The 12,515-nt window shown below is 39.7% G+C and overlaps 1 protein-coding gene across 2 annotated transcripts in view; it reads left to right on the top strand.

The window, feature by feature from the left end:
• Window positions 1–12,515, top strand: part of dpy (dumpy) — a 386,475-nt gene that overhangs the window by 319,852 nt on the left and 54,108 nt on the right. For both annotated transcript variants that reach the window (XM_070093949.1, XM_070093948.1), the window contains 2 exons: window positions 432–556; window positions 2,394–2,466. In XM_070093949.1, the coding sequence (XP_069950050.1) occupies window positions 432–556; window positions 2,394–2,466 (198 nt within the window). The remainder of the gene's footprint in view (window positions 1–431; window positions 557–2,393; window positions 2,467–12,515) is intronic.

Below are 12,515 nucleotides of genomic sequence, written 5' to 3'. Positions count from 1 at the left end.
CCCACCACTTTTATTATCATTACAGATGAACTTGGAGATGCATCATTGCTCACTCTTGCCTCTCCCCAAGTTACCTTTCATGTTGTGTGTCATGTTTTTAGCTGCAGTGTTTCCCTGCCACTTTCCCCCCCCCCTCCTCATTCTTTATTATAATTATCAGTTAACCAGCAGAACCCAACTCTTTCTCCATTTTTTCTTTATTTTTTGTGTTGCTAGTTTTTTTAATTGTTATAATTACGAAATTGTTGAATGTAGTCTCGTGCAATATTCAATCTCCACAACACTTTGTTGCACTATGATAGTAACTAGTAGACAAAATAAATACCTAGATGCAATACTTGTGATGGGATACTCTGAGTTGTGTTGTGTAGATACACCAGGTATACCCAGGTATACCCTGTGTTGCTTACATTCCTCGCCTCTGGTGTCAGGACCGACAGTGGAGCCAGGATGTACGACGGATGATGAGTGTCCTCCAACAGAAGTGTGTCGTAATAGACAGTGCCTTGACCCATGTGCCGTCCTCAATCCTTGTGCTCCCAATGCTGAGTGCCAGGTATGTGCTGCCATCTCCTGCCCTTCCCTGCCTTCTCTCCTTGTTGAAAAAATATAGTTTAGTACGTATTTTGGAGAAACTATAAATTCTTTCTAAAGCTTGACATTAATGCATTAAATTTTATACTCAAAGTGTACGTAATTGTTAAAAATATTAGATGACATTTATTGGACAAATTTTGAAAAGTCTCCAGTTGTGCCCTCATGTACAGTTGTATAAATAAGGTTAAATTAGTTGAGCAGTAAACTTAATAAAGCTATGTGGTCTCAAGATAAAATTATTAAATGTAATGATTATTTTCAGTGATACAAGTCTTTATTATATAATTGCATTGATAATTTTAGTTATAATTATTACTGGTTGCAGAAATATTGTGATAATACTGACTATAAATGATAACTGTAATCCAGAGAAGGAAGGTGTATCCACACTCTGTATTACGTGTTTATATTGCATTTACGTTAGTTTACCAGACAAGAATACCTTAATCCCTAAAATAGGGATCAAAATATTCTCACGGTGTATATATACACAGATATACACACACATCAATGTATGCAAAAATAACCATAGTGGAAAAAATGATGATATTCCAAGAGCTTTCGTGGCTGTTACTTATTAATGTGAGACGTCACAAAAGTGCTGGGAATTTCACTATTTTTTTCACAGTGGTTATTTTGCATATTGTGATATTATATCAGTGTGTATACACTGGAGATACTGTGCAAATATCGTGAACAAGTGATACAAGATGCAAAACAGCAATGGGAGAGTTGAATGATAGCTCTAGGCCTTTTGTGTTGCAATCTACACATTATCAGGATTTTGCAATGGTCTTCTATCTACATTCAGTTTCCACTGAGACTGACTCGAGGACAGTGGATATCAGAAAAATAATTGTCTTGTATTGATGAAGAATGAGACACTTGGGCAGCATTTGGGAATCATTATTGTTGACACGTTTTGCCAGCCGGTGACTTCTTCAGTCTAATACAGAGAAGAACGGTGGAGTTTGAAGTAATCAGTCCCTCAGTCTGGGAGTAGATGTGTTCAGTCCATCAGTCTTGAGAAAAGTACTTTTCTCAAGACTGAAGACACCAACTCCAGACTGAGGGACTGATTACCTCAAACTCGTCCTCATTTTCCACCGTTCTTCTTTGTATTGGACCAAAGAAGCCACTGGCTGGCAAAATGTGTCATCAATAATGATTCCCAAATATTACACAAGTGTCTCACTCTTCAACCTGTCGGTTTTTTTAAATCATTTAGATGACGTCTTGTGTCTGTACATTGTGTTGTAACTCACCAAGAAGAACTGTAACAATGGGACATGTCTTGTCTGTACATTGTGTTGTAAATCTCCAAGAAGAACTGTAACAATGGGTTAATATATGTATTGTTTTTTTTGTATGTAATATACACAGTATGTAGTAAGTTGTATGTTTATCTTCTTGAGTAGCAGTACCAAAGCCAAAGATTAAACATTCACGGGTGTTTTAATGTTTTTTTTTATATTGTTTGAATTGTGTTCAACAAACACTTGACTCAACTTTAAGTTGATTGAATTATCTTGGTGGAAAAAAAATATGGAAATTGCTTAATAAATCAATGGATAAATTGAGTAAATGTTTAGTAATATTTAGATGAACTATTATGTTTAAGGAAGTGAAGAGACCAAGTTTTATGTTGTATATCCCACATCTTCCCAGTATCTAAATGTTTTCTTGTGGAAACGATCTTAGATTACATTATTTTTACACTTATCTGTTCTCATGGTCTGACCGTCAGGCCGCTGAATGATAAACGAAACATGTTTGTTAATGTCTTGCTTCCACAGGTTCTCAATCGACGAACTGACTGCTCATGTCCACCTGGCCGCACTGGTAACCCTCATGTCAACTGCTATGAAAGTAAGTATTTACACCACACTCATGTCTTCCTTTCCTCACCTACCATGATATACAAACCTAGGTGTATATCTCCAAGTGTATATAAACAGTGAGAATCTATTTTAATCACTGTTTTAGGGATTAAAATATTCTTAACTGGTGGTGTGTGAGTTTCATGCAGCCTTCATGACTGTCGTTCCCTCGGCTATCATCACTGTTATGAAGAATCCTTAGAATTATCAAGTACAACGAAATCACATTTTGCCTCCACTCATATGCTTTTTGTTACGGCCCAGCCTCTTACTCAGTATTTCACTCTTGCTGAGACAGTCGAAAAAGTGACCGTTACACAAGCATGTTTACAGTGATTATCTGATCTTGGTGCACCACAGTGTGTAACACAAAACCTTGGTGTACCATAGTGTATAACACAAGACCTTGGTGTACCACAGTGTATAACACAAGACCTTGGTGTACCACAGTGTGTAACACAAAACCTTGGTGTACTATAGTGTATAACACAAGACCTTGGTGTACCATAGTATGTAACACAAGACCTTGGTGTACCACATTGTGTAACACAAGACCTTGGTGTACCACAGTGTGTAACACAAAACCTTGGTGTACTATAGTGTATAACACAAGACCTTGGTGTACCACAGTGTGTAACACAAGACCTTGGTGTATCATAGTGTATAACACAAGACCTTGGTGTACCATAGTATGTAACACAAGACCTTGGTGTACCACAGTGTGTAACACAAGACCTTGGTGTACCACAGTGTGTAACACAAGACCTTGGTGTATCATAGTGTATAACACAAGACCTTGGTGTACCACACTGTATAACACAAGACCTTGGTGTACCACAGTGTGTAACACAAGACCTTGGTGTACCATAGTGTATAACACAAGACCTTGGTGTACCACAGTGTGTAACACAAGACCTTGGTGTACCACAGTGTATAACACAAGACCTTGGTGTACCACAGTGTGCAACACAAGACCTTGGTGTACCACACTGTATAACACAAGACCTTGGTGTACCACACTGTATAATGCAAGACCTTGGTGTACCACAGTGTGCAACACAAGACCTTGGTGTACCACACTGTATAACACAAGACCTTGGTGTACCACAGTGTGCAACACAAGACCTTGGTGTACCACAGTGTATAACACAAGACCTTGGTGTACCACAGTGTGCAACACAAGACCTTGGTGTACCACAGTGTATAACACAAGACCTTGGTATCTTGTAGTGCATGTTCCCTCAGCACCACCCATCATCCACCCTCACTGATCTTGAGTTTCTCAAAGACTAGTATTGTCTATGTTATCATACCTCACTGTATCACTAACCTGTAATTTATCATGTACTATAACTGTATGATTGGCTGTAACATCATAGCTTATTGTATGCTTATTGTTTTGTTCGATGCCACTGTAGGATTGGCTGTAGCATCACAACTTACTGATTGCTTAGTTATAACACCTGATGCTTGTTACTTAAAGATGGCTTGTTAACACCTCACCACTGTCTTGTGTAGTCTAGCTGGTGTGAGTACAATACATTGACTCTTGTACACACTGCTGTGATGTTCTGTAAGCTCAGTCCACATGTACACCACACATTGGCAGGCTTTTAATACTGCAACCAGGTGATGTGTGGAAGTGTACACATTCAGTATTATTTGTTCTTAAGCAGTAGTATTTATGAATAGGAAGTGCTGTTGAGGCAAGAATGACAGTAAAATCATTACTGCCACAGACTGCTTTTATCTGTGTGACACAGAATGGTTACTTACGGTTCTTGCTGCTACTACACCTCATAAACTCTAGTTGCTATTCTTGCTATAGTAAAAAAAAGGATTTAAAATAAAATAAAAGTCATTATATTAAAAATCTCATATTGTAAAATATGATAGTGTCTCTACATGGTATTGAACAGCACTTGAATGAGGACTGAGTATTGTGAGCGCAGGTACTGTCCCGGCCCGGGTCTTTTCCATAGTGCAGTGCTGCCCTCACAGCTGACTGTCCTCAGCAGTGTGTATGAGTCTCTTTGTGCTCCCCATAAAGTAATTTGATAATTTTAACATTAACGGTAATTTTGAGCAACATCTTTTAATGTCTGTATGTCAAAGGTATTGATCAGTCCTTCGACAAAGGTCTGGTGATACCTACAAGATGTGGAAAAAGGCTCTTCGTACAATTCAGGACATTTATTAGAGGAAACGTTATGCCACTCGTGGCTTCTTTAGTCCTCTAATAGATGTTCTAAATTATTTATAAATGTCTTTTCCCACAAAGGTGGTAGTATATATGTTTATTAGCGAAGTGACGGCTGCTCCAAGTTACTCTCAGTAATAGTTAGCAAAACTGGACTAACTGGCAAACCTAACCCATAACCCCAAAACCCCACCCTATAGCTGCACCTCGGCCACCTCGCAAGTGTGAAATAGACATCGACTGTTTTAAAATCGACTCGTGTTTGGATTTCCATTGCCAAAATCCATGCTTGGTGGCCAATCCCTGCCTGGACTCCGCTGTGTGTAAACCCTACCAGCACCGGCCCTATTGTCTGTGCCCTAACAACACCACGGGCGACCCTTGGGTAGGCTGTATACCAGGTATGTTGCAGGGCTTCCTGCCTTTATCGAAGTGTGTTCCATCTTCCCACACACACAGATGTGTCCTATCAGTCTTGTCTGTGCATGGCCCCAGTAGAGTAGCATGCTCTCACAGGCACCTCTCCCCACCCTCTGTTGCCTTTGTGTCTTAGAACTTTTGTTCCAAAAGTCGTGGTTTATATATGTACACTCTTGATTCAGATATGACTGCACAAAGAAAACTTCAATGTTTGCTTGTGTCATTTAGGTTTTGCATGACTCTTCATGACACAAAATGCTTCTTTACTTTGATAATAAGAGTATCTATACATGGGTTAAACCTGGCTGAGTGTAAGTTATTTATGAGGCCCTGTTAGTGGTTCAAGTGACACAGGAACATCAGGAGCTAAAGTATACCTGGAGAGGGTTTCGGGGGTCAATGCCTCCGCAGCATGGTGAACACATGACTAGGATACATGCATACATACAATCCCTTCTTTATTTACCACATTATAATGAGGTAAGTCTGCAAAGGCAAGATTCTTGGTGTGCTAATAGTCATGAGTAGTACAGTAATATGCATGAAGGGTAGTAAAAACTAACTTAAACTGATTTGTACCAATAATATATATATATATATATATATATATATATATATATATATATATATATATATATATATATATATATTTTAGACAGCAACCACCCAGGGAGGTACTACCATCCTGCCAAGTGAGTGTAAAATGAAAGCCTGTAATTGTTTTACATGATGGTAGGATTGCTGGTGTCTTTCGTCTGTCTCATAAATATGCAAGATTACAGGTATGTCTTGCTTCTACTTACACTTAGGTCACACTACACATACATGTACACATTTATTTATACACACTCATCTGAGTTTTCTTTGATTTTATCTTAATAGTTCTTGGTCTTATTACTTTTCCTTTTATATCCATGGGGAAGTGGAATAAGAATCATTCCTCCGTAAGCCATGCGTGTTGTAAAAGTCAACTAAAATGCTGGGAACAAGGGGCTAGTAACCCCTTTTCCTGTAAAGATTACTAAAAAGAATAAGAAGAAGAAAATTGTCAAAGTGGGAAGTCTGAATGTGCGTGGATGTTGTGCAAATGATAAAAATGAGATGATTGTGGATGTTATGAATGAGAAGAAGCTGGATGTCCTGGCTTTAAGTGAAACAAAGCTGAACGGGGTGGGAGAGTTTCAATGGAGAGGAATAAATGGGATTAGGTCAGAAGGAGTAGCAATAATGTTGAAGGATAAGCTATGGCAGGAAAAGAGAGACTATAAATGTATTAATTCAAGGATTATGTGGAGTAAAATAAAGATTGGATGTGAAAAGTGGGTTATAATAAGCGTGTATGCACCTGGAGAAGAGAGAAGTGTAGAGGAGAGAGAGATATTTTGGGAAATGTTGAGTGAATGTGTGGGGAGTTTTGAATCAAGTGTGAGAGTAATGGTGGTTGGGGATATCAATGCTAAAGTGGGTAAAAATGTTATGGAGGGAGTAGTAGGTAAATTTGGGGTGCCAGGGGTAAATGTAAATGGGGAGCCTTTAATTGAGCTATGGGTAGAAAGAGATTTGGTAATAAGTAATACATATTTTATGAAAAAGAGGATAAATAAATATACAAGGTATGATGTAGCACGTAATGAAAGTAGTTTATTAGATTATGTATTGGTGGATAAAAGGTTGATGGGTAGGCTCCAGGATGTACATGTTTATAGAGGGGCAACTGATATATCGTATCATTATTTAGTTGTAGCTACAGTTAGAGTAAGAGGTAGATGGGAAAAGAGGAAGGTGGCAACAACAAGTAAGAGGGAGGTGAAAGTGTATAAACTAAGGGAGGAGGAAGTTCGGGTGAGATATAAGCGACTATTGGCAGAAAGGTGGGCTAGTGCAAAGATGAGTAGTGGGGGGGTTGAAGAGGGTTGGAATAGTTTTAAAAATGCAGTATTAAAATGTGGGGCAGAAATTTGTGGTTATAGGAGGGTGGGGGCAGGAGGAAAGAGGAGTGATTGGTGGAATGATGAAGTAAAGGGTGTGATAAAAGAAAAAAAGGTAGCTTATGAGAGGGTTTTACAAAGCAGAAGTGTTATAAGAAGAGCAGAGTATATAGAGAGTAAAAGAAAGGTAAAGAGAGTGGTGAGACAGTGCAAAAGGAGAGCAGATGATAGAGTGGGAGAGGCACTGTCAAGAAATTTTAATGAAAATAAGAAAAAAATTTGGAGTGAGTTAAACAAGTTAAGAAAGCCTAGGGAAAGTATGGATTTGTCAGTTAAAAACAGAGTAGGGGAGTTAGTAGATGGGGAGATGGAGGTATTAGGTAGATGGCGAGAATATTTTGAGGAACTTTTAAATGTTAAGGAAGAAAGAGAGGCAGTAATTTCATGCACTGGCCAGGGAGGTATACCATCTTTTAGGAGTGAAGAAGAGCAGAATGTAAGTGTGGGGGACGTACGTGAGACATTACGTAAAATGAAAGGGGGTAAAGCAGTTGGAACTGATGGGATCATGACAGAAATGTTAAAAGCAGGGGGGGATATAGTGTTGGAGTGGTTGGTACTTTTGTTTAACCCTTTGACTGTTTCAGGGCCCTCTCTGAAACTGTCATTCTATGTCACCAAATATTCGAAAAAAAAAAATTATTTTTTCTTATGAAAATGTTAGGAATATTTTTACTAGTGTTTTAAGCCTAAAAAAAAATTTTTGCCATCAGTACTTACCGAGATATAGAGCCGCAAAGTTTGCAGAAATTGACGTGCGTACGGCAACAGCGGCGACTGCCGCCCACCCGGTATTCTTTTATTTACTCTAATTCAAAGGTTTCTTGCATTTTTCAATATTTTTCTTTTGCAGGTAACTTATGTGGCCTGTGAGACCAATGTAAGGTGCATTGTTCAAATATACACTCATTATTTACAACACAATAACAGAACAAACTTTATCACTATTAGTTTGTGTATACACTTTGTTTACACAAACAAACAATACAAAACAATGTTTATTACTAGTGTTCCATAATATATATACATATGTACAGTCACTAACCACGTTCCTAGAACTCCTGCAGCTTGTGGAACTCTTTGAAACATGGGTATATGCAGAGGGGCACTTCACACTCCTCACACATAAAACGAGTGTCTCTGCGTGTTTGTGGGCGTTTTGTGGTATGCATACATACATAACACCTCTTCTGAGCATTTTTCTTGGCAGTAGTAGGAGGCAGTTGTATGGGGTAGTGATCACCAGGCCTCAAACGAGATGACGTGTGTGGGCGCTGGTCTATTGCAGGAGTTGCTCCTTTGTACTTTGCAATTATTTGTCTGATTACTGACAGGCAAAATTCACCATATTTTGGTGTTTTGTTGGTCTTCAACTTGTATATGTTATAAGCATTTAGCATAGAGATATCAACAAGATGGAAAAAAAGTTTGATATACCACTTATAACTCTTGCGTACACAGTCTGCAAACCCAATCTGCATGTCACATTTGTCCACTAAGCGCATATTGAGGTTGTAGTCCATGACAGCTGCAGGCTTTAGAATGGGTTCATTGGTCTCTCTGTTGTCCCTGCCACTGGGTACCATTTCGTTTGTGTGAACTGATGTCAACAATGTGACATCACGTTTGTCATGCCACCGAAATGCCATGATGTCATTGGCAGCAAAGGCTTGCACCTCACCTCTGCGAGTGCCAGCGTCAAACCTTGGCATATGTTTGCGATTACCACGCACTGTGCCACACACGTCTGTCAAGTTCACTCGCAAGAAATCACTGAGTAAGGGGCTTGTGTACCAGTTATCAGTAAATAACATATGCCCCTTACCAAGATATGGTTCCATCATTGTTCGAACCACATCACCAGAGATACCCAATAACTTCATGGTATCTCTCAAAGTATTACTGCCAGTGTACACAATAATATCTAAAACAAGACCACTTCTGCAATCACACAGTACAAATAGCTTTATACCAAAGCGTTTCCTCTTGCTTGGTATATATTGCTTGAATGAGAGTCTTCCTTTGAATAAAATCAAGGACTCATCAATAACAAGCTTCCTGAAGGGATAAAAATACATGCAGCACTTTTGTTTCAGGTACATAAACACATTTCTTATCTTATATAACCTGTCGCTTCTGTCAGGCCTGGTTTTGTCTGAAAAGTGTAACATACGCAACAGTATCAGGAAACGATTGACACCTATAATGTCACTAAAACCTGGAGTTGAAATCAGGCGATCTGTTGTCCAGTATGTGGTGACAGTGTGCTTATACACATGTGGCATAAGCATTATTGTGGCAAAAAACAGGTACATCTCTGCCACAGTTGTCTCCTTCCACTTGTGTAGCCGTGATTTTGGTGAGAGAATTGTATTTGCCATGGTGTATTCACAGTATGTGTTGGTTTCCCTGACAATGATGTCCATCAGGGGTTCATCGAAGAATAACTCAAAGCAGTCCAGTTCACTGGCATTGTTCCCAAGTGGACAAGATGGCTTTATTCCACTTTGTGTTTCATCAAAGTCATGGGGACTGGGAACAAACTCGTCACCGTCCTGCCAATCCCAGATGCGGTCTGCTGGTGGGGTCTGGATATTGTACCGTGGTTGTGGCTGTGGTTGTGGCTGTGCAGGTTGTGGTGGTGCAGGTTGTGGCAGTGTGGGGTAGGGTGAGGCTGGTTGTTCTGCTGAGTCAGCCGCGTGGCTAGTAGCGTGGCCCGGTGATGGTGCCACTTGGGCCGTGCCACCCTCACTATCACCACCACTGCCTCCTCCCTCACTGTCACCATTCATACCCATCGTTACAATATCGTCATCTTCACTATCAGGTCGTGGTGTTGGGCCACGGGATGTGCTCCCAGAGTTTCTCCTTCCCCTTGGAACAACATATGAAACACTACCAGACCGCATGCTACGTCGTACATACTGGCGCTTCACTGGGGAATATTCACTCTCACTGTCACTAGAACTGCTTTCAATGACCTTGAAATCACTATCACTATCACTATCACTGCTATCATCAGGGTGTTGTACACGACCAAATAGTTTCCTCTTTCGTCCTGGTACAGGCGAAGGTGAATGTGAACAAGCCGGCACAGCACCAGAGGTCGAAGGTTGTGGGTCATCTGGGTTTTCGTCACTATTTACGTTATCCTGGGCACTTTTTTCGGTAACACTCACTTGAAAACCCTTGAATTCACTGTCACTGACATTTTCATCGCTGTTAGAGCTATCACTTGGGAACAAAAGACCTCCAATCCGCCGAGGAGTGAGGAACTTCTTACCGAGAGGCATGGTGAAAATGGACTGACAACATGGTGTTCCCACAATGCACCGCTAGGTCCCAGATTTTTTTCACAGGGTGCACACCGACCACTGAGACCCATTCTCTCCCGTGTAGGCCTACCAGGCCTTTGGCGCGCGATTTGAAGCCGCTAGAATTTGTGCGTATAAATACGTCAGAAACATTGGCTCGTAAGACGTATTTATACGTCGGAAACAGTCAAAGGGTTAATAAATGTATGAAAGAGGGAAAGGTACCTAGAGATTGGAGGAGAGCATGAATAGTCCCTTTATATAAAGGGAAAGGGGACAAAAGAGACTGTAAAAATTATAGAGGAATAAGTTTACTGAGTATACCAGGAAAAGTGTACGGTAGGGTTATAATTGAAAGAATTAGAGGTAAGACAGAATGTAGGATTGCAGATAAGCAAGGAGGTTTCAGAGTGGGTAGGGGATGTGTAGATCAAGTGTTTACATTGAAGCATATATGTGAACAGTATTTAGATAAAGATAGGAAAGCTTTTATTGCATTTATGGATTTAGAAAAGGCATATGATAGAGTGGATAGAGGAGCAATGTGGCATATGTTGCAAGTATATGGAATAGGTGGTAAGTTATTAAATGCTGTAAAGAGTTTTTATGAGGATAGTGAGGCTCAGGTTAGGGTGTGTAGAAGAGAGGGAGACTACTTCCTGGTAAAAGTAGGTCTTAGACAGGGATGTGTAATGTCACCATGGTGGTTTAATATATTTATAGATGGGGTTGTAAAAGAAGTAAATGCTAGGGTGTTCGGGAGAGGGGTGGGATTAAATTATGGGAAATCAAATTCAAAATGGGAATTGACAGTTATTTTTGCTGATGATACTGTGCTTATGGGAGATTCTAAAGAAAAATTGCAAAGGTTAGTGGATGAGTTTGGGAATGTGTGTAAAGGTAGAAAGTTGAAAGTGAACATAGAAAAGAGTAAGGTGATGAGGGTATCAAATGATTTAGATAAAGAAAAATTGAATATCAAATTGGGAAGGAGGAGTATGGAAGAAGTGAATGTTTTCAGATACTTGGGAGTTGACGTGTCGGCGGATGGATTTATGAAGGATGAGGTTAATCATAGAATTGATGAGGGAAAAAAGATGAGTGGTGCATTGAGGTATATGTGGAGTCAAAAAACGTTGTCTATGGAGGCAAAGAAGGGAATGTAGGAAAGTATAGTAGTACCAACACTCTTATATGGGTGTGAAGCTTGGGTGGTAAATGTAGCAGCGAGGAGACGGTTGGAGGCAGTGGAGATGTCCTGTTTAAGGGCAATGTGTGGTGTAAATATTATGCAGAAAATTCGGAGTGTGGAAATTAAGAAAAGGTGTGGAGTTAATAAAAGTCTTAGTCAGAGGGCAGAAGAGGGGTTGTTGAGGTGGTTTGGTCATTTAGAGAGAATGGATCAAAGTAGAATGACATGGAAAGCATATAAATCTATAGGGGAAGGAAGGCGGGGTAGGGGACGTCCTCGAAAGGGTTGGAGAGAGGGGATAAAGGAGGTTTTGTGGCCGAGGGGCTTGGACTTCCAGCAAGCATGCGTGAGCGTGTTAGATAGGAGTGAATGGAGACGAATGGTACTTGGGACCTGACGATCTGTTGGAGTGTGAGCAGGGTAATATTTAGTGAAGGGATTCAGGGAAACCGGTTATTTTCATATAGTCGGACTTGAGTCCTGGAAATGGGAAGTACAATGCCTGCACTTTAAAGGAGGGGTTTGGGATATTGGCAGTTTGGAGGGATATGTTGTGTATCTTTATATGTGTATGCTTCTAAACTGTTGTATTCTGAGCACCTCTGCAAAAACAGTGATAATGTGTGATTGTGGTGAAAGTGTTGAATGATGATGAAAGTATTTTCTTTTTGGGGATTTTCTTTCTTTTTTGGGTCACCCTGCCTCGGTGGGAGATGGCCGACTTGTTGAAAAAATATGTATATATATATATATATATATATATATATATATATATATATATATATATATATATATATATATATATATATATATATATATATATATATATATACACACACACCTACCATCCAACTTCAATTCAATTCAAAGTTTATTCTCTATGAAGATTACAATGTTGAATTTACAGAATTTGGTTGTTGTGTG

Source organism: Cherax quadricarinatus, chromosome 44 (assembly GCF_038502225.1).
Source record: "Cherax quadricarinatus isolate ZL_2023a chromosome 44, ASM3850222v1, whole genome shotgun sequence".
NCBI classification, from domain to species: Eukaryota; Metazoa; Arthropoda; class Malacostraca; order Decapoda; family Parastacidae; genus Cherax; species Cherax quadricarinatus.
This window is presented reverse-complemented; position numbering and strand designations above follow the sequence as displayed.